The sequence below is a fragment of the Gadus morhua genome, chromosome 13 (genome assembly GCF_902167405.1).
Source record: "Gadus morhua chromosome 13, gadMor3.0, whole genome shotgun sequence".
NCBI classification, from domain to species: Eukaryota; Metazoa; Chordata; class Actinopteri; order Gadiformes; family Gadidae; genus Gadus; species Gadus morhua.
Window position 1 is genome coordinate 26072446 of NC_044060.1, and position 23706 is coordinate 26096151.

General features: G+C 39.9%; 1 protein-coding gene and 1 long non-coding RNA gene across 3 annotated transcripts; one reads left to right on the forward strand and one right to left on the reverse strand.

Annotated features, from left to right (window-relative positions):
* On the reverse strand, positions 1–3650 carry LOC115557422 (ADP-ribosylation factor-like protein 6-interacting protein 4). Its single transcript, XM_030375243.1, has 3 exons — positions 3530–3650; positions 790–930; positions 1–366 (listed from the first exon to the last, which is right to left on the reverse strand). Exons 1-3 carry the CDS (start codon positions 3648–3650, stop codon positions 122–124), a joined length of 507 nt encoding a protein of 168 aa, XP_030231103.1. The 3' UTR covers positions 1–121.
* Positions 3651–17959: 14309 nt separating this feature from the next.
* On the forward strand, positions 17960–20042 carry LOC115557805 (uncharacterized). 2 transcript variants are annotated; one of them, XR_003979249.1, is made up of 4 exons: positions 17960–18218; positions 19019–19077; positions 19281–19339; positions 19639–20042. It is a non-coding gene; the product is annotated as an uncharacterized LOC115557805 (long non-coding RNA). The 2 variants fall into 2 exon arrangements; XR_003979250.1 differs by having other exon boundaries at positions 19281–19329.
* Positions 20043–23706: the final 3664 nt, after the last annotated feature.

Sequence of the window (23706 nt, forward strand, 5' to 3'; positions counted from 1 at the left end):
TTCTCCCCAAAGATTGTTGTGGTTTGTCTTAGTTGCAGGGTAAGGGTTAGTATGTACTTTTAGAAAAATGAAATTTTCATAGGGGTGCTAATAATTCTGCCCTAAGCTGTATACACTATATTTAATGTCCAAACCTAAAGAAATACAGCACAACTCTATAGTTTACTTTACCTCGAAGTCCTTTGTTCTTTGAAGCCTTTTTGCTCTTCTTTTTGTTTTTCTTTTTGTGCTTCCTCTTTTTCTTGCGGCCATCAGAGGAGGAAGAGCTTGTATCACTGCTCCTGGAATCGGTGGAGTCAGTGCTGGAGTTGGAACTCGAGTCAGTGTCTGACTCTGGGTCGGTGGCAGTGTTGTCCATTTTCTCACCTGAGAAATGACAAAAAGCAGAAAAATAAAACTTAAAACAACCTTAAAGTACAACTTTACCCCCTGTCTCAGCATAACTTCTCCCACTGCACAATTTCGAAAAATACGTTCTGACCAAGGTTCTGACGGCTGATAGTCGGGAAGGGGGTGGCTGTAAAGGAGGTGGGGTTAAGCTAGCTTCCACTCAGGAAGATCTGAATGACATGATTTCCTTGAAAAACGGAGTGAGACAAAGTCTAAAGGTACTGTCGCTACACGATGTGAGCTCATATGCTCATATGTCTATCAGACGTTGTGACATAGAGTGACCCTCATACGATGGGTGAACCCCAATATTGTTGTGGTATATTGTTGTAAAATTCTAGTGAAGCCACATACATTCTTGAAAGTCCTTAAGTAAAACTTTACTCCAGCTTTACTAACCTTGATTTGCTGAAGGCCTTTGCTCAAGCTGCTGCTTGAGCAAAGCATTCTCCTCCTCCAGCTCATTGATTCGGGACTGCAGCTCTTCCGACCTTTTCTTCCATTGCACTTTGTGTGGTTGAATATTTTCGATATTACTAACTGCAAAATAGGATAAAAAATAGAATAAACAAGTCAAAACTTGTAGGAAAATTTAACATGTTAACTTTTGTACAATGGTATGAACTATACATGTATTACCCAGTTTTGGCATACTACTATCCTTTGTCATAGGTGAATTATCAGGACACACAACGGAAAATGATGGTTACTGACAGAAGTTGATGCATCAAAATGAATGCACCAGATGGCTATATTAATGTTATTGGTGTCCAAAATCACACAAGAAATTGTTGGTTATAAACAATACATTTAGCATTGTTAAACAGCAAATGAAGTGCATGTTATAAATAAAGAAATTTAGAGACAGGACAAAAGGGCATTATCACTGTGGAATCACTTTCACACATTTTTAAAGGCTTTCACACATTAAAGGCATTAGCCTATAGTACAAGCTTTTATACATTCATATTTTTATTATTTGTATGTGTATGTTATAAATTGAGATATACAGGTTTTAAAACTATCAATTCTCACATTTTCCTTGAAAACCAAGCCAGTACAATCATAATTCCTTTTTATATATTGCATCGTAAATCGCAATATTGGTCACCATAATCACATCGCACAAATTCTCTAAATCTTCGCCACACTAATTGGGTGCACCGCTGGCGCAACAGGCACCTCTGGACCAGTCAGACGTTACGTTACATATTAGTGGTATTAGATCAGTGTCATTGGGAGGGTTTATACAAAGATTCTTGAGTTGAATTTACTACCTTTTTTAATACCTTCACAATATTTTTTAATACCAGCACGACTTCAAGCTGCAACTGTAGCAGCGTGAAGTAAAGTGACGAACAGTAACAGTAAGGCTACAACACTTTGCCCTTCACAAGCCATGTGACTGTGGGTCAATGTTAGTCACAATGATGGTACAGTACTTGAAGAGACAAATATTTTCTGAGGGGGTACTCATTGTTAAAAAGTTTGAAAACCACTGGCTACCTCACTTTCTCTGTCACTCATACACTTGAATGAATAAACATTTGTCAACATTGAAACTACACCCAGGGGTAGGCAACCTTTATATTTTTGTCCAGAGCCACAAAACGCCTTATAAGTTAGGGGTGTAACGATTCATGCGATAAATCGATGAATCGATTGTCAGTCCTACCGATTCAACTAAATCGATCTGCTAAAATAAATAAATAGAATGAATCGCTTTGGCTTCACCAATAATCGATATAAATGCTTTAAAACGTATGAATCGATCATGATTAATGTTTTAAGACTTAGTTTACACGTTTATTTTGTGAAGTGCAGCTCGGTAATCCGTAACTCTGTCATCAGCTAGTCAGCTTGTAAGGAAGTCCCACAAGTTTTTTTTCTCCCTCACCCTCTAATGGTGCATTTCAAACATGGCAGAGAGCGGCAGCGAGATTGTTAATGCACCAGCAAACTTGAAATCCAAAGTGTGGAAGCATTTTGGCATCGCAAAGAATAGTGGTAAAATTGACAAGGGGTGTCACATTATTGCATGTTTATTTCACAGATATAGAATTTTGGTTAAAAGTTACTGAATCGAATCGTGGTTTACAGAATCGAATCGAATCGTTCCAAAATATAATAATTGTCCTTGAATCGAATCGCCTACTGAATCATTAATCAAATCGAATCGTCTGAAGCCAAAGATTCACACCCCTATTATAAGTGGAGAAGCCTGTACAAATTCTGAAAAGTATGCTGTTGTGTTTTCTGTTGGAGAACCTAAAACTTCATTCAGGCTCACACACACACACACACACACACACACACACACACACACACACACCTTCCCGTGAGGATGGACACTGGGGTTTCAACGGCCATCAGTGTGCATATTGTATACATTTCTCTGCAAACCTATGTCGGCATCATGCCTTCAGTGTGTCTTGAACAACCACAAAGGTTGCACATATTATATTCATATTTTATCGTATTTGTCTAAACGCATACTAGACTGTAGATAGATTTGAGTGAAGTTACCAACACAATAGATTGCTGAGTTTTAGTAACCCATGTATTGATTTAACATAAATAACATGAATACCTTGTGCATGTGTATATTTATTGCACCTATCTGTTCTGTTTAATGATAATTTCATAAGAAAACACATGGTAATAATTGCATGAATAAATCTCTGTACAGGGTGGCGATTTCAACATGCAGCCTTTCTTGATGTATATTTGTAAAAGGAAATCTTGTACCTATTTTAGAACATTATTCTATTTTTCTTAGAACCTAACAATTATTCGTAAGTATGTACTGTCATACCTACATCTCTGACGTTTATAATAAACCAAACCGTTTGAAAATCTGTTGAAAGTTTAGCAAGTTATGGTTATTTAAAAAGTACATGTACCACTACCAACACAATGTTACGGGTGAGCAGCTTATTGTGGTAAGATGGCCGCCAGTGGTGACGTTCAACTCCATTGGCCAGCAGCGTGGACGAGACATCTAGTTCTATATCTATCTATGGGTAATAACGTCGTCAACCCCCAGCTAAGCAAAGCTAACGGTAATAGCTCTTGCCGAGCCCGGCCAGAAACAGTTTGAGTATTACAATAACTTTACAAATGTGTCAACCCAACTTACCAGCAGTAGGCATATCGGAGCTTTCTCCTTCATTCCCCCGCTGTCCTTTTGACCGGGTAGAGCGCTCAGGCCTTTCCATCATATTTCCAGGCGACGCCGAACTTAACTGATGGAAAATCATATGCTGGTACTGAAACAAAAGGTAGGCCTAACATAAGTGGTTCCCACATACAAGTAATGGCGCCTGCTTTCGAAATAAAACAATAACTGTTGAGAGAGGGTTGATACTTACCATAGCGACAAGATCCAATTTATTTTGCGCGGACTAATAGCTTCTTTCAACGGCACAGAGTTGGCGGTGCGGCTTAGCCAATCGGACGGTAGAAGCGCTTGATTATTATGATTGAGTCAGGCATCAACCAGGGAATCAGCCCAACCTTTGCGGTGGGAGGTGTTTAGATGTAAAAATCAAGCGTACCTCCACATATTGAACTAATAACAGAAAAGTGCGCCAGATTTTCAAATCAGGGCCAGTAACATCAGTTATTTCCTCTGCCCACCGGTGCTATGGCTTCGCTTGTGGGAACACTTTTGAGAAAAGTGAATGTCAAGGAGTCAAAAAAAACATCATTCAAGTTGATAACATGGTTGCAAAAGAAAAGGTTGCTGCAAAGAAAAGTGAAATGCAAAAACTGCAGACACAAAATGAAGATGGTCTACTACACACAGTCCACAGACCTCCACATCTGGTAAGTGTGCTAATGTTATTAATTATTGTTAACTCATGGGCCCATCAGTTGTTTGGCAATCGGCACAACCATTTAGGTTGGAATATGATATTATTGCGAGTTTCCGCGCCTCCACCGCGCTGCAGCTCGTCGCCTCCCTTCATTTCAAAGAGGGAACGCGGCAGAGGGGAGGCGGTTTCCCTACCGCTCAGCTTTCCCAAACTGTTCTCTCGACTTTATTATTGGTAAAAGCTCATACAGAGACTATTACACCGGTATACATGTTTTAAAAGAGAAATACATGTGATGATGATTTTTTAAAAAGTCACTTTTCGTTTTTCGTGTTTTGATTTCCAAACGGATATGGATTGAACGGAAGATACACAGATTTTGGGGCCATAGGATTTGGTGCTGTCACGTTAAAAATTGTACCGGGGGCGAAAATTGTACCGGCCTACGTCATCCATAGTAATCCATTCCAAACCTGCCTGGCAACAGACGATCGCAACGGGGGATCGCGTCGAATGACGTGGAAGGTTCTTGAACATTCGCAAACTCGTTCATTGAGCGCGACAAGACAGATAACACTTATTTTACAAATTACATTTATTAGCGTTCCTAACTTTATATTTGTATTGTATTGCATTGTATTTATCTATTTCCCTACACAGTAACAGCTAAATGTTATGGGGATAACGTGAATAATAATAATAAAAAACAGTTAGTAAATGCCTGCTCACCTATCTACCTATCTATTATCTATCTATTACCTATAATCTATTCTCGAAATTTAATTAAGGAAATTAAATTAACACAAGCTAGCTAGACTATGAACACATTAAACACTCAGTTTACTAGCTAAATTCGATTAAACAATTAAATGCAATACAAATATAAAGTAAAAACAAGTGTTATCTAGCGCGATCCGTTATCGGTATTATATTATTTCGTCTTCGGCAACATGAGCGCAATTGAAACCTGCCTGGCAACGGACAACCCCTTACGTAATCTGTTGTGATGAGGTAGGCCGGTACAATTTTCGCCCCCGGTACAATTTTAACGTGACACCGCACCAAAAAAACAAATGCTAATATTGAAATATTTGTATGGTAGCCCTTATTAACAATTCCCATTTGAATGTAATATATGTAAGTAATGAATCAAATGCTAATGAATGGTTTGATTGATTCAATGTTATTATTTCAGACATATCAAAAAAAAAATGAAAAGAATGAAAATACAATAGACAAAAATTATGTTCAAATCAATTCACAAAAAAAAAAAAAAAAAAAAATAGATATATTTAATTGATATGCCTGAAACAAGTAGGAAGAACTATACACTTAATCCTACCCCTTTGTAATGCATGATTGAAATGAAGAATAAGCTTGTACACAGCGAATAGCCGGAAGCATGTAGCTTGATATGTAGTATCAAGCTAGTTTAAGTTTTAATATATCTATTTGATCAAGTTATCATTTATGACATGATCATCAATAAGGGTTATTTACATTGCCACAATGTTTTAGGCTGAGCAGTTTGTAGACACAATGTATGTATGTATATGTCAAACTTATAGACATCATTTAAATTTCCAATTTGTTTGCAATTTTCAGGGAGTGCCGTCGTAAAAGATGTGGACGTTTGAGGAGAAGTGTAAGGACCAAGTCTCTTTTCTCAAACTCACACTGTAGTCTCTTCACATGGATGAAGTACATTCACAGGTAATCATTTTAGGTTTTCTCCAACTCCAGTATTTCACAGATTACAGCTCTAGGTTCAGAGTGTGAAATGTTTGTACAATTTAAGCTGAAACTATAGTTGCAAGTTGCAACAGTAGTTTTTCAGTAGAAAAAGCTTTGTGACAAAAGTAGACTTACGGATTGATCAAACAAGCACATATTTTCTTTGTTTATGTAAACAGTTCTGATTCAATCTTTGTTTTCTTTGTAGATTTGCACAGGGTTTGCAGCTACGGCAGGTAGACATGCTTCAGGATGGCATCACTAAAAGCACTGCTACACTCTCAATGATGTCTAAAAAACTGCGAAGAATTTGCCTAAAAAGCCTTAAAAGGCACAGGAAAGAAAAAGGCCAGAAAATCGGTGGAGTCAACGCTATCGTCCACATTGACGAGAGCAAGTTCTGCCATAAGCGCAAGGTATATTTGTAATATAATTCACTAAATATGGGGTCATTCAATTTCAACTCATCAAAAACCTGATCTTTCCTCAGTTCTTGTTTTGGATTTTATTTTAAACTTAATGTTGAAATATCAATTGTCTTCAAGAGAAATCTTTAAGCTTTACTTTTAGATTAATTATTGTGGAAGTTTGGCTCTATGAACATAATTTCTGAATTTTCGGAATTTGTATTTAAAGCCTCACCATTCAAAATATTTTCCCTGGAATGGTTTTAACCACACTTGAAAAAAAATATTAATTTAAATACTTGATGATGTTAATGCAATCAAATAAATAGCACTATGTAATGTATTCACATGCAAATCGGCATATTGGAGGGGCCGATGAAAAGTGACAAGGTCATGACTTGTGTGCTGTATGCATCTTTCAAGAAGTATGGAAGACGCCTCGGAGTGTTTTGATACTATCTGCTATAACCAATCTATGCCTTAAGAAAACATGGGCTACATTATAGTTTTTTCAGGTAGAGCAAGTTGAAATAAGAAATAAAATTAGACCGTATGCTATATCATATCAAGGTAATCATGCAACTTCTAGGTAACTGTCAGGTAGTTCAATGCATGAAAGAGTTATCAACTCATTCACTGTTGACATGCAACAACACATACTAATAATAATATGCATTCCAAACTTAAAAAAACAAAAGTTTTTATATTACTCCATTATTTATATCATTTGGAAATTAGCATAATCATCCTACTTCTCACTGGCAGTAATATAACATTGATTATGTATATGTTTGACTGTAGGGTATTATTTATTTTATAACATTTATATTGTGTTTTGGCAGTACGGAAGAGGGCGCTTCGGGAACAGCTGGAGGAGAAAAAGGACATGGGTCTTTGGAATGCTCCAATCAAACGGTCTGACAGGCGTCCTATTCTTCGCCTCGTGCAGAGACGAAATAAGGAGACTCTTGTTCCTATCATCAAAAAGCATGTGAAGCGTCACAGTCTCGTCGTAAGTGATGAGTGGAGAGCGTATGCCGGTCTCGCCACAGAGGGCTACAGGCATGTCAGGGTGAACCACAGCCAACATTATGTTGACCCGCAGACAGGACTCCATACTCAGAACCTCGAGAGAGCGTGGCAGACCTATAAAAAGGAAATTTGGAGAATGCGGGGGAATTGGTCGGAGAAGGCCTTGAAAGAGCAGCTCTGCTTTATTGAGTGGACCTACTGGTTAGCGAGGGAAAATTCAGAAGGTGTCCTTGGCAGGCTTGTCAAGGACATAAGGCGTTCCTATCAGACATAGGAAGCAGAGCTTGGCATTGATCAAAATAAGCTGAAATGGACAGAGGAGAAAGGGGAGTGTTTTAATTTATTTTTTAAAAGAAAAGTTTTTGTTGTATATGTTCTAACGGTTTATAGTATTCTTGGTTCTTTTGACTCTTCAAACTCTTCCTTTGTAAAAAGAGTTCTGTTAAAGTTTTTTTTTATTTTTAATAATAAAGTTGTTTATTTCATTTTGCGGTCATCCAGTGTTACTGATCAGTTGAGCAAAACGTGTCTCTATTTTGTACAGTTACTAGTTTGTAGTTTGTCTACTGTTCTCATCTGTTTTCACTTTAATTTGACAGTCCTAAGACCTCTCTACAAATACTTGGTTGAATATCGACTGATAGTTTGTTGAGAATCAACTATTTTCTCTGTTTTGTTCTGTTAATAGTGTGTAGACACTAAACTGTTTTCACTTTAATTTGACAGTCCTAAGACCTGTCTACTAATGCTTAATTGAATATCGACTGATAGTTAGTTGAGAATCAACTATTTTCTCTGTTTTGCTCTGTTAATAGTTTGCACACACTAAACTGTTTTCACTTTAATTTGACAGTCCTAAGACCTGTCTACTTATGCTTAATTGAATATCGACTGATAGTTTGTTGAGAATCAACTGATAGTCAACTATTTTCTCTGTTTTGCTCTGTTAATAGTGTGTAGACACTAAACTGTTTTCACTTTAATTTGACAGTCCTAAGACCTCTCTACTAATGCTTAGTTGAATATTGACTGATAGTTTGTCGACAGTCATATGACAATGAACAGGTTGTCACCTACACAGGGTGCCTATTGATTGATAAAATATTCTCATCTTTATTTTACAATGAACATATATGATCAACAGAGGGTTGAATGTTCATTCATTAGATGTGTTCCTTGTGAGTGGAGGAAAGTTGATCCATATGAAACGTAAGTTGAGAATTGGTTAATAACAGCAGTTGATAGTCAACTTACTAGAAGTTGACACTCAACTGATAGTTGAATATTTGTAAAGAACATGTAGTAAAAAGCACAATGTCTGTTGCAGACTGTTTTTGTAAAAATAAATGAACGAAATAAAAATATACTATAGTTAACTAACACTTAGTTGAATGCATGTTACATATTTGTTGACAAGCTCTGTAGAGTATCAACTAACTCACTGTTGAATATCAACTAAACACCAGCTAATAGTGCAACGTGTAGTTAACTTAGTCAGTTGAATGCTTGTTTCTTATCTGTTGAAAGCTTTGTTGATTATCAACTAACCATCTACTAATAATGCAACTAATAGTTAACTGACAGTTAGTTGAATGCATGCTACGTGTACAAAACAACATCTACTAATAGCGCAACTTATAGTTAACAGACAGTTAGTTGAATCCATGTTTCTTATCTGTTGAACAAGCTCTGTCAAATATCAACTAACCATCTACTAATAGTGCAACTTATAGTTACCTTACAGTTAGTTGAATACATGTTGCTTATCAGTTGAGATAGTTCAGTTGAATGTCAACTCATTCACAGTTGACATGCAACTGAATATCTACTGATTGCTTGTTGAGTGTCAACAGTGGACTATCAAACTAAAGTGTTACCGAATTTTTTTCTTCCCAAATGAATTTGATAACATTCATGAGTAGTTCCTATCACATTAAATAGATTAGGGTTCAAACTGACACTATAACATTCATGTGGGCAGGGGTTGACGCTAACGGTTGCCCGCTTGCCCGGGGCAAGTAAAAAAAATGTTTGGGCAAGTTGAGATTTTTTTTTATTTTTTATTTATTCAAATGTTTTTAGAAACGGCAGAACAACCTTTTGTTCCTCAAAACCACACAAAATAGAAGTATTTGCAATTGATCAGCGCGCTGTCTTCTCTTCTCTCGGAAAAGCGAGTTAAAGGTTGGGTAGGTGATTTGCGAAACGCCAGCAGATTTTGAAAATACACAACTCAAATGGTCCTACCCCCTCTCCTTCAACGCTGACTCTGACTCCACCCATTCCAAGTACCTGGACGCGCAATCATGCACGAGCGCGAACAGAGATGCGCGAGAGCGAGCCAGGCTAGCGTAGGTTTTCGTTTAACAACATGGCACTACATTCAGCTGTAAGTTGCACCCAGTACCGCGGGAAGTAGGAGTGCTGGGGGTGCTGCAACACCCCCTGTCCGAGGCGCTGTCTTATCACAGAAAACGATCATTTCTAAAAACTCCGGCCGAAGTGGAGATTTCTGAAAACACCGGTTATGTGTTGTCGTGTCAACGGGGAGAAACGGGATTTTAGGTTCTGAAGCGTCACATTATGCACCAGGAAATGCTTAACGTCATGTGAGCGCCCGCTGTACCGTATTGGTCCGAATATAAACACAAACCCCATTGTAAGACGACCTATATTTGGAAAAAAGATTTGAAGACCAGATCCGTTTTTTATGAATAAATAAATTGTATTCATTGAAATAATATACGAAAATAAAAAGGCATCGAATAAAACACTGCATTGCCACTAAACAGTAGTGCAAATAGGCCGTAGCCTACTGATGTGTACACCAAAGACTATTCCTGACACTCCTCTGCCCCGCTGTGTTCGCTCTGGCTGTGGTCGCTCCGAACTGTTTCGGCCCGTGGCAAAGCGAGTCATCCTCGCTGCTGTCCAAGGCATTTTGAGACGCAGCATTTATTTAATGCTCATATGACCTAGTGCTGAAAAAAGGTTATATGAAAAAGTGTGAGGGTAGCGGTGGTGCGCTAAACTTGTTCTGTGAGCAGCTGGATGTGAACGATCGATTTTCAACTGTGCGCGCATGCATGCACTGGTGTAATTGAGCTGCGCTGCTATACATCTTTTTTTATCAATGTAACGAGTTGCGAGTCTAGTGCAGGCTGAGTTTTTTTCTTTCCCAGCACCCCCTGCTGAGAATACGTTCTCGCTGCTATGGTTGGACCAGATGTTATAAACATTAAATGGTCACATAAATCATTACTATTTTTAGAAAATGTATGTTTGTTTCATATAATTGTATTGGAAGTCCTGCTTTTCACTAGGGTTGCCGCGGTGTGGACATTTTCACACCGAGTAATACACTCGTCTCCACACCGGTATTACCGAGTATAAACGGTATAAACTTTGAAACTAGGTCAACCGCCACACAAGCATCGGTTTTTAGACCCTTCTCGTCCTTCAGTTGCCGCCAACGTTCGAAAGCAGCGCCTAGGATTATTCTTGATTTCAGTTTTTCTCTTTCAGCGTTTTTATTATAAATTACTCTCTGAAAAAGAGTTTTCCTTCTCTTTGCTGGTGGTGGTGGTGGTGGTGGGGATGGTGGCGTCTTGTCTGCCATGGAAATTGTCTTCTACTGCTAGGTCCAAATGTGGATTAACTAGTTCCAGTAGCTACCGCAGGATAACAACAAACAGGAGCTTGCTCTGGGTCACGAGTACTGCACGAAGGGGTCGCGCGCGGGGCGCGGGGGAGGGGGAGTGCAGTACGACCGTTTGATTGACGTACTTACTGTCCAATGCAACTCGGTGGCAATGGAAATGATTGGCTGGAGTTTTTCGAGCCCTGCCCGTTCCACAGATGATTGACTTGTTTAATTTTCATGTCAGTACTTCTAACTCAGTGGCTAGTAAGCGGGTTATGATAAGGATTTCAAGTAATTTTGCAAAAATGGCCAAAAAAGCAAATCACCTATCCAACCTTTAACAGACACGCATCGCTTCAGTGCGAATATAGCCCCGCCTTCTGTCACTCACTCGCAGTGCGGTCTCTGGCAGTGATTCGCTAAAGGTTAGCCAACACAGCTAGCATCTCAAGTGCAGCACCTCCGCGAACGGTTTAGGTAGAAGTTAAATGGAGTAGTGATGGAGGAGTGCAGTTTGGAAGTACTTTGGATTGAGGCAAATTATCAAGGAAAGTCAAGAACACGGTTTTGGGTTTCATAACTGTGCACATGCACACAGCAATAGCGATCTTTTTCACGAAATTGGACCCTCACAAACTATATATTACATGAAAGCTGAGCCTCCACTTATTCCAACAGTCCAAACCATATCATTCTGTGACTAAAACTCGCAAATAACAACTTAAGAAGAAACGTCCCCTTTTCTTTTAACAACCAAAAATGAAGTATTACCTTTGTGATTTTTGTCCACAAAGTTGATTCTGATCTAATATAACCACCATAAACAGATTATCCAGTATCTGGGCCAAATTTTGCAACTTAACATGGTGTTTTCAATCAATGAATAAGAGAAGGTTTCTTAGGAAATAGGTAAATTGCCTTCAATCAGAAAACATATTCTTCAGCGCAATCTAGTGGCCATATATTTATTTGCGAGTGTTTGGCTTGGTGCATTCAATTGCCCTGAACTTTAAATAGAGGTGTCAAGTGTCAAAATTGAAAGATATCTACCTTTATTTGTGTCTCATAGTAAGACAGCGCTCCCAACTGATAACGACCAACTGATACTGATAATTATTTCAGGTGGAAATGTTATCTTCCACTTATGCTGTGTTCCATGGCTTTATTCACTTTAACCAATTATTATCCCCATTGAATATTTCACTTGCACAACAATCTTTCTTTTGGCCCAAAGATGACATTATCGCCCTTGCAGTTGTGGAGATATAATCTATTTACTTTTGTTATGTTCTTTCCTGAACAAAACTTTTCCCCTGATATCAAAAATGGTATAGAATACGATCTTTTTCCAGGAATAGTATTGAAGTTAGAAAATCCAGTATCGTGACTGACAACCCTACTAGAAACGCGATTGTGATTATTCAGTTAGAGCTACAAGAAACTTAAAAGTTAAAAAGACATATCTTTGCTACTACCTCTGACATTTAGTCATGTACATTTGCATAAAATCATGCAGGTCTACATATAACTTGGCGATAGCTTTAATAGGTTGGAACGGTGGACTGAAATCACTTCATGGCACGATGTGAGCGCTCGATAAATAAGTAAACAAAGAGAAGTTTGTTATTTTTTATGTGCTGAAGCTAACATTCAGCTTCAGTCTGAGCTAGGAGAATTTTTCTGAGCCCCCCCAAAACCAGGCCGGGTGCCTGGCAAAAAGAGGCCCGTTCACGATTCTGATTATAATTTGGGCAAGTGAACATTACATTCGGGCAAGTTGAACCTGACCTGTACTTGCCCGATGGGCAAGTGCTTTTGAAACCTTAGTGTCAACCCCTGTGTGGGCTATGTGGGGTAGATCAGAACCAACCCAATCTCTTTTATCAGCTGTAATACGTTTTAAAGCGAAAATATGACACATTGGAGTCGTTTTCCTCCTGCCGGAAAATGATCTCAAGCCCTCTCTTGGTACTGAAATGTTTTATATGCCCTAAAATGAGTTGATAGCATTCTTGAGTATCCCATTACATAGATTATATCCCATCCTGTGTCTATTACCAGCTGAAACACCTCTACATGGGCAAATATAAGACATTTCAGTCGTTTCCCTCCTGCCAGAAAATAATCTCAAGCCCTCTCTTGGTACTGAAATGTTTTATATGCATTAAAATGAGTTGATAGCATTCTTGAGTATCCCATTACATAGATTATATCCCATCCAGTGTCTATTACCAGCTGAAACACCTTTACATGGGCAATTATGCAACGGGGGGCCTAAATCCAGCGATCTGATTGGTTCCTAACTGTTGTATAATGAGCGTATACATAACTGCTATGACGCCCGATCATTTTGTGAAAGTATCATTCCTTGAAGTGGAAACCGTTACAACCGTTCTCTCGGAGGGACGCTAAAGTGTGTTGCAGAGCGAGCGTCGTGCATTTTGAAGGCAGCCAGGAGGGACTACTTTTTGGTAGTCTTTAATAAAACGGCTACTTTGACTTTCTTGGTTTCTTTTTAAATGTAGTGTGTCTATGACTTTCGTTTCGCCATAACAGTAACCGTTGTATAAAAGCAATAGATCACTTCAGTCAGTGGCATGTGCTCATTATACCACTGTGAAGGGGGTGTGCTCATTATACCCTTAACAGTGGTATAATGAGCAAATACCACAGCCTGGCGTGATCTATTGCTTAAATATAAAACATACATATCTGTGTTAATACAGCGGACAATAGTCCTGTAGTGCTATTGACTAGTATGACTGATCAGACTTTGCTGCCGCACACACGTTTCGAGGCGATATACCCTAGCTTTAACAGGCTGTGCGCGCTCCCACGGCTGAAATCACTTTCTGGCACAACACCGGCAGTTCACTTTCACAACATCCCCGGTAAATGTACCCAAAGTCACGTTTTCTGACATTCACAGACTTGACGAACAACACTCCATAACAGCCCGCTCCAAACTGTACAAGGGATGGTTTATTTTTCGAGAACTATATCGACTACGCAGGTGAGTGTGTCTGCTAGCTAGCTTACGCTAGGTAGGTTGGCTTATGCTAACGTCAGTTTGGCGTCAGCTCAGTCTGGAGGGATGATGAAATGATAAGAGATGAAAAATAAGGTAGACTTGTACTTCTTTGGTACATACATGAATGTGTATCTTCAGCAGAAAGTGAAATGAACATGAAATTAACTGAATGAATAAAGGAACTGAAAGAATAAAAGGATTTAATTAATTCCCTTTTTCTCAGTATATCATTTACTACATTACATTAACATTATTTTGAATACTTTCAGGGTGGACTGACTGGACTTTAAAATTGATTATAGATTAAAGATTTCTCATTCAATTATATACATGTCGTTCAATATATACAATGTTTTCAGTATACAGAATTACAGCTCCGGAAAAAATGAAGGGACCACTCCAAATGTTCAGTGTCTCTCGTTTTAATATTTATATATTATGTTAAATATTTATAGGTATATGTTTGAGTAGAAACACTATTCAACAGGGATGTAGCCTTTTAAATCAAGTGGTCCCTGGAAGTTGGTCATCACACAGCAGATGGTCCACAGCTGGTTGACTGTCCCAGACAAGTTGAGAGGACAGTGCGTTCCCAGATGCGGTATTCCTTGACTCTGCGTATTGCTCTTTCCACGAGGATTCGAAGTCGGGCGATTGCTTGTGTTTTCAAAGCATCCTCTTGGGTGAACTGCGCAGTGGTTAGAGATAAGTTAATTAGTATTATTATTGTGAGTGCTTCAGTCCATCCTAAACATTTCTGTACATATCTTAATGGTCACAGATTTAATTTGAAATGTTCATTCCTTTCATGCCTACCTGTCATCTTGAAGGGTGGTATAATCAGCGTTGCCCCACGATCAGCTAGTGGCGTCTCAATGGTGATACCCTTGTCTGCCATGCAGCCATCTCCTGGCTCCAGTAAATCCAGCAGTCCACTTCGTTCGTCAGCTCTCGGTCAGAGATGGAGCCGGTGAAGAGACTTGACACAAAAGTCACAGCACTACAAGGGGCAATCCCAATCAAGGCCTTAAAGGTTTTCGTGTTCTTGTAAGATGAGAAAACCTCAGACTGGAGGGTGAGGGATGATCGATTCTGGCATCGCACCTCGGTGCAGTCGATGATTACCTGAACATCTGGACTGTACTGCACAAATTTGCTTGGCATGGTGTAATTGACTTGCGGTTTACTCATCCAGATGGGAAGGGAGCAGAGGCGGAGTGGCCGTCGGGACGATCGGGAGATTTCCCGGTCGGCCGGCCAGCCTGCGAGGTCAGGTGGACCGGCCCGCAATTGTGTAGCGGCCTGCGAAGTCAGTTGGACCGGCCCACAGTTGTGAGCGGCCGCGAGGTGTCTGCAAGCCGGCTCTGAGCATAATTTATTCCCCGTCAAGACGCCGTGAAAATACCCGAAATAAACAATACATGTCTAGAGAATATCCAACCAATATTTATACCACTTGCTTACTCTCTATGTCTCATTCATGGTTTTTTCTTTATATATATTTTTTTTACTTCATTTAATTCTTCATTATTCAGGCGTTACCGAACTTTCATAGCCATAAATAAATAATACGAACTACAGTTCACTTTAACTTGTTTGTTCTTGAATTTACATAGAATGGAGCAAAGACTCCTGGGATTGGGAAATGCGTTTATCCAATAAACAGCTTGCAGGTCAAGTAGGGCTGGGCGATATATCGATATAATTTAATTTGCGTTGAAATTACAGCACATTTGTTCCAAATAACACCAGTTTCGAGCCGCCTGCTATTTCGTAACTCTGCTTATGTCTCTCCCGCTAAAGACTAATCGAACCATCTAGTAGCTGGTTCCCTCCGAAGTTCACTTTAATTTGTTTGTTCTTGAATTGACATAGAATGGAGCAAAGACTCCTGGGATTGGGAAATGCGTTTATCCAATAAACAGCTTGCAGGTCAAGTAGGGCTGGGCGATATATCGATATAATTTAATTTGCGTTGAAATTACAGCACATTTGTTCCAAATAACACCAGTTTCGAGCCGCCTGCTATTTCGTAACTCTGCTTATGTCTCTCCCGCTAAAGACTAATCGAACCATCTAGTAGCTGGTTCCCTCCGAAGTTTTTCTTCTAGTGTGTGTGTGCCTCCGGCTCACACACACAGTCTCTGCCCCCCCCCCCCCCCCCCTCCACTGACTCATGTCACTTTTTGAAATCGCGAAACATGAGCCGTGTTCGAAATTGTTCACTATTCATTGGGTATTTTAAGTGCACTATATTGTGCATGAAATTAACCACTGAGAATTCGAACACCACTACAAAATGGCGAGCACCCTATATAGTGCACTATATCCGTGATAGGGAACGATTTCGAACACAGCTATGGAGTCCGCCTGCACAAGCAGCTCCGAGGAGCTTGTTTGCAAGCGAAAGACCAACGGCTCCATAGTATGGAAATGGTTTGGATATAAGGTGCCTGACGAATTACAAAATCACGTAATTTGTAGAGAGTGCTTAAAAACTGTCGCAACCTAAGGGTTGCCATTCTGTGCATAATATTCCGGAGGTGCACACAGCTTTTGGCCGTGATATTATATATTATAATGTTCTCAAATACGAGGCGGAGGCAGTGTCTAGTCCACGGTTTATTCAACCATCAAACTGTATTCAATTCTGAACGGTATGAATAGTAATTGTAAATCGAAACGGTAGGTAGGTAGGCTTTAGTAATAACGGTAACTCCACAGTAACTTCAAGGTTTCTCACTCCGCGAGACCCAAACATAAAACATTAAAGGTCACATAACATGAAAATCTCACTTTATGAGGTTTTCTAACATAAATATCAGTTCCCCTAGCCTGCCTATGGTCCCCCAGTGGCTAAAACTTGCGTTTGGTGTAAAACGAGCACTAGCTGTTCTGCTCGCCTTTGAAAAAACGGAGGCTCAAGCGCACTGATTTGGAATGTCTTTAGGTTTGTCACAAAGCATCTAAGCTCCTCCCCTTACTCTGCCTGGCCCGCCCAGAGACGTTGGCCCGCCAATGAGACACGACCGTGCGAGCGCCACGTGTGTGTGAATACACACTGTAACGCAAGTGTTTCTTGTCGGTTCTTTAGGCCGATTTAGGGTCGTTTTAGACGCAGAGACGTAAGCACGTAATTTACACAAGGGACTTGTTTTAGACAAGTTTTGATTTACGGTTCCTTTAAGGTTCCTTAAGGATTGCGCGTGTTGCAAGGGGATTCTCCGCCAGAACAGTAGGGGGAGCAACGAACAAATCTGTGGGCGTGGAAGTGGAAATCGCTGGCTTGTTTATATTTATAATTATCATAATTCGTTCTTGTGTTTTCTTCTTCTCCTTCTTCAAAATTCTTCATTCGCTTCTGTCACGGCCTTTTAAAAATGGCGCTATTATGCTGTAAAACCGGAAATGTGAGACTCCTGAAAGGATGTGGTTAGCTGGCCAATCACAGTCTTTGCGAGCTGCGTAGGGCCGTAGTGTTTTAGTCGCATAGTCAGGAATTTTGGCTGACGCACTTAAGCACGTAAGGGGGGATATTTTACCGCGAAAGGGGGGGTTATGTATCTTACGTGCTTACGCGTTACGTCTAAAACAGAGCATATATCGGCCTTTAGACGTCTCTTGTATTTCCACAACGAGACTGTAGTGGGGGTTATCTGAGCCATGGTTGAGAAGGAATTGGGGGGAAAGGAACTTTGGCTTTGACTCGCTGAAGTACATGAACTGCGACATGCCTCCCGTGTGTTCTAGAATATTTACAGAACACAGCTAAAGGCTATGGGCGCCACATCCACTGTAAACAGAGCGCATGGTACCGTGGCTGCAAGCTGCTCAGGGCTACAGACAGACACCAAAACAGCGCATTTGGGGGCAGTGGCGGAGCCAGGGGGTGGCCGGGGGTGGCCACGGCCACCCCCCGTAGAATCTCGGCCACCCCATTGGCCACCCCAAGCACCGGATCACAGCGGTCAAAAGTTTTGACGGCTGTGGAAAAATGCGGAACCTTTCTCGCACCGCTAGTACACTGCCGGACCCTTTAGCCGCGCGCAGCGCGCACACGTCCTGTATTTGAATTAAACGGCTCAAGCATGCCCTGAATGCCTGTTACCACCTGACGCTTCGACCGGCACCTGCGGCTAAGTGAAGAAACCCAAAACAGAAAGGTATGATATCATAATGGATGTTGTTTTTGTCTTCTAATAACTGACTATCCCACCCATGACTATCTATTTTGCAGAGTTTAGAAGCAAGGTAGATCGGAGGAGAACATAGTAAACTGTTAAAATTGCTATATGCTATGCTGTATTTGATAACTACGTTGCGAGATTGTGTACAGTGTTTTAATATAATCTCTCTAGTCTCTACACGTATTTGTTTTTGCAACTTCGGATCGACTTTCGATCTAGTTATTTGCTGTTAACTGCTATTGTTGCCAGAACGTGTTATGATTGTGTCAGGTATATACAGTATTTATGCTGCATTTTGGATAAGTGTCATTAAAGAGGAAAAAATAATGAAGAGGAAGAAGGCAGACAGAGCGTCCTTCTTCAGGGCAAGTGGAAAGAAGTCAGCTAAGGCAAAGAATGAGGGTGAGATGGAGAAAAAACAGGCAGAGAGCGAGGATGAGGAGCCCCCAGAGAGCAGCAACTTAAATGGACCTCCAGGTATACAGTATAGAGACTCACATATAGTACAGCTTGGTATGAGGTTATCTCATTTACAATTGGCTTAAAGTTTGTCTATTCATATACAGTCAGGTTGAAAGTGCATTGTAAAACATATCAGTTCGTTTTTTCAGTACATTAAAGTATGGCATATTTGTATTTGCTACCCAGAGACACTTTCACTAATATTATACTTTAGCTTATAGTGTGTTTGTTAAACACTATATAGCATGCATTAAAAAACCTTTAGGAAAATTACCTGTACACCTTATTGTAATTATTTTTGATGTTTCTGAAAGATTGATCGAGAGCAGGACAGAAGAGTCCTCCCTGAGGAGTGGCCCCAGTGGATCCCCAGGTAAATTGTCAATCTTACATTGTATGTTGTACTTTTCTGCTAACTTTTCATCGATATTGTCCACAAGTTTATATTGTATATGTTTAATGCTGTAGAAAATGAATTTTAATCTTTTGTATCTGTGAAATACTTGGATAGTGGATCATTACACCTTGTGGAAAATACTTTAAACACCTATTAATGTTTTTAATATATATATTTAGATTCAGACAGCGAGAGAGAGGAGCCTCCAACAACGAGTCGCGGCCCAAGGTACCTCCAGGTATACTCACTCTTTCACACATACTGGACACTTTAATTCCACTTCAGTTTTGCACAATCTGATACAGTGGCCTGATAATTCCTAAACACGTATGAGTCATACCACTCACCGTCCTCAATTGGAGTAGAGTTGGATGAATGGCCTCAAATCTATAACGTTTTAAGCAGATTATAGTGTTCAGATAATCCATTAGATGTAACATGGGATAGTACACTCCAATGTATGAGTTTATCTTGATTTTTATTAATCTCTGCTGTAATTTAATAATTGAATATGCCTTTTTTTCCATTTTCAAACAGACATTTCCAAATCAAGAACCGATAGATCTTTAAGGACAGTCTTTGAAGTGTTCAGTTTTAATGAGATGTCACTGTTTGGATTCTCTGTCTGATATGTGTAAATGTGGCTCAAACTTGAATCTAATCTTGCAGAGTCCGCCTAATACCCATTGTGAATATGATGTTTGTTATTATGTGTTTGATAGATGTTTATGAATCGAATTGAAGAAAAATTGACACTGCTTATTTAAACAGGCTGTTAATGCTTGTCATATCATTTGTTGGAATTCAGCAAATTGTATTCAGGATGTTATTTTATTTATTTTCATATTTCTATACATTAGCTCAGTATTTTATACTTTTTGTTATTTGAAGATAAATCCATATTGTGATCAGACTTGATTAAAAAAACATTGCACTTCTAATTTTGTATCCTTGTTTTGTATTCCTGATGATACACTGAGAGAATTGACTTGGCTTGTCGCCATAAACTGAGGACATCTCTACTATAAAATAGAATACCTTGCTGTCAATGCATATCTGTACAACCATTGTTCGACTCAGTCGTACAATACAAATAAAAACACAAATAGCAATCGGTAAATCAACACAGTTTAAAAACAAGTATGAATACAGAATAAGTGTATATTCTTTTTTAAGTTTTAGCTTCTTTGTTACTTTGCCTTTAGGTATAAGAACAATTTAAATATATTGAATTATTTTCTATTGCACCTTCATCTGAATTCCGAATAATGTTGAGATGTTTGCTGTATGTGTCTTAAATAGCTCTGCATCTCCTGGTGAGACACATGCTTGCCACCCAAAAATCATCACTGGCCCCATCCTGGCCACCCCAATGGAAATTTCCTGGCTCCGCCACTGAAACCGTCCAATCTGAAGGCTCTACTTAACCACTCCCCCTACTCACCAATGCAAAGCGAACAGAACTGAGTAGGGGAGGGCATAGCCTAACTAGTTTGTGAACGACCCAGAGAAACGCAAAGCAAATTCAATCTGAACTTGTATGAGGCTTTAATAAAATCCCGGACGATTTTTGAAATTCCGCCACACATTTTTTAAAAGTGTCTCAAAAAGAGGGCATGTCCGGGCAAAAGCAGACGTTTGGTTACCCTACGCAGGGCTCTAAACTAACATTTTTTACTGGTTGCACTGGTGCGCCCAACTTTTTTTCTTAGGTGCACCAGCACAAAAGTTAGGTGCACCCAAATTGTCGACCATATCGCATTCAACACTGCAGTTTTACAGGTTCACGTTTTTTAAATAGCTGTCCATGTAGGCAATATTGACTTGTAAATGATGAACTAAGAATCTGGTCAACCTAATGTTCTTTATTTGAATATTTGCACAAGAAAGGTAATTTCACTGAAACATTTTGGTGCTATAAGTGCTTCACTGAGCTGCAATTTAAACTTAAAACATCTGAAGATAAATGAAATAAAAAGAAAATCTAAATTAAAAGTGCAAGTGTTTTAAACTGAAACTTCAAACTGAACATCTCATGGCTCCAGGTCTTATGGACTATCCTCAATTGCAGTCACATGCCCCTCTGATGGCCAACTCATGTAGTTTGGCCTTCTTGATCTTTGGCAATAGCCCGGGCTATTATTTGTTTTCTATCACTGAACTTTCGAACAAAACTCTTGCTCAGCAACGATGGGAAATAGCCTACTATCAAATGCACTATTTAAACCAGTATGAATATTACCGTAGGCTTATATGTTTACCAGGCAATTGAATAACGCCTGCACACACACACAGGCACGCACGCACGCACGCAAGAACACGCAGAGTGGTAATCGGGAGAGTTGGGAGAATTCCCGGTGGCCCGTTAACGTTTCGGGCGGCGCCGGGTCAACGTCGCAACCAATTCCGTTTTGTCTAGAGGGGAGTAACTGAGCGCCCCCTCCCGAAGTGGAACAGCCCAGGTCGGCCTTGAACTGCGATTGGTCAGAAAGACGTAACAGCTAATGACAACATTGAACTCTCATGCAGGCTCGAACAGAGTGACACACAAACACACACACACACACACACATAGTTTTTCACCCACTCCGTATACAGCTTATTCCATGCTTAAAGCACCCAGGCTACTATGCGGCGAGCTGGGGCTCTCATGTTCTCCCCTGCGGTGTATACCTTGTCCGCATCCCCTGCCATCCAGTTGTCATACGATTCATGCAGACTGGTTTTGAACGGCTGATTCCATGGATGTAGCCTACTTTGCGTGTGCCGTGTTTTCCCGCCGATGTGGCGAAGCTGTATGGTTATGCTGTTGAGAGCTTAAATAAATGCACGATATAAGTTGACTGAACAATTATTGAAGTTTAACATTTTGTTCAGCAAATTTGACAACTGACAGATGCAATATTGTAGCCAGTGAAAATCGTAAAATTCTGACGAGCATTCTTAAATGAAGTAGAATAAACAGGAATATCTGGACCACGGCCAATCAGAGGGGGGTCCCGCTCTTCATTATCTCTGATTGGTTTGGACCATGATATGGGCCTTTCAGAGTCGCAGAGTTTTTTTCTATTTGAACGGCTGTTTGCACCGGTGCGACCTCAGATTTTTTTTAGTCGCACCATTGATTAATTAGGTCGCATGTGCGACCAAATTGGTCGCACTTCAGAGCCCTGCTACGTACGGGAAACCCATTTGATTCCTACCTGTAACACTGTTAAATAGCGGCCCAAATTGATGTGCGCTATCCTAGTAATTTCTCTGCGTGAGAAATACGAAGTGTGGCGTGTGAGCGTGTGCATGGGTTGAATTGCGTGTGGCTCACGCCGGATGCGTGAGACTTGAGAGCCCTGCTACCGGTATATTATCCCGCATGTTTACAGTCGCAGTTCAGCAAAAGAGGCGTAGAAGAAGAAGGGGACCGAATGTTGACAGTAATGGTTGTGGAACTGTGCAACGCCGTATGACGAAAGTATTAAATATGCAAATTTGATCTGACCTGACTGGAAAGGGTTACCCGGCACAGTGGCGGGTGAAGTGACACAATTCATTCATGTTAATTTCCATCCCTGCTGTGTAGGGAAATACACCTAAATACAATACAAATATAAAGTTAGGAACGCTAATAAATGTAATTTGTAAAATAACTGTCTTGTCGCGCTGTATGAACGAGTTCGCGAATGTTCTTGAACCTTCCCACGTCATTCGACGCGATCGTCCGTTGCCCGGCAACGTTCGACGCGATCGTCTGTTGCCAGGCAGGTTTGGAATGGATTACGTAAGGATGACGTACCCGGGACAAATTTGAATTAAATTAAATTCGATTAAACAATTAAATGCAATACAAATATAAAGTAAAAGCAAGTGTTATCCAGCGATCGGTTATCTGTATTATGTTATTTCGTCTTTGGCAACATAAGCGGGAATGTTTTCTGAAACCTGCCTGGCAACGGACAACCCCTTACGTAATCTGTTGTTCGTTGCCTGGCAACGGACAACTGATTACGCAGCCGGTACAAATTTGGTGTGACACTGCCATTTGCAAGACCTATCTCGCCTCGCAAAGACGAAATAACATAATACAGATAACGGATCGCTAGATAACACTTGTTTTTACTTTATATTTGTATTGCATTTAATTGTTTGATCGAATTTAGCAGGTAAATTGAGTGCTTAAAGTGTATCATAGTCTACCTAGCTTGTCTTAATTTAATTTAGAGAATAGATTATAGCTAATGGATAGATAGATAGTAGGGATGGGCACGAGTGGTAAATTCCAAACTCGAGTGATCGAAGGAATTCCTCGAGGATCAATCGAGTACTCGTTAAATCAAATCTATTTTTAGAATGCAACGCATCTGCAGCAGGAATAGGCCTGATGATGAACGTCAATATTACCAACCAAACATGTAATGCTTATTCTCCATCAAAACAGTCAGAGTTATCAGAGTATTCATTATTTATTTTTGTTATTTACCGTTCAAAACACATTTTCCTTACAAAAATAAATATGCGTCTCACAATTTAAATCACGTCGAACCAAGGCCTGTAACAGTTTAAAAAAAACGAAACAAGTAGCATAACCATTGCAAATAATTTAAAGCTGCA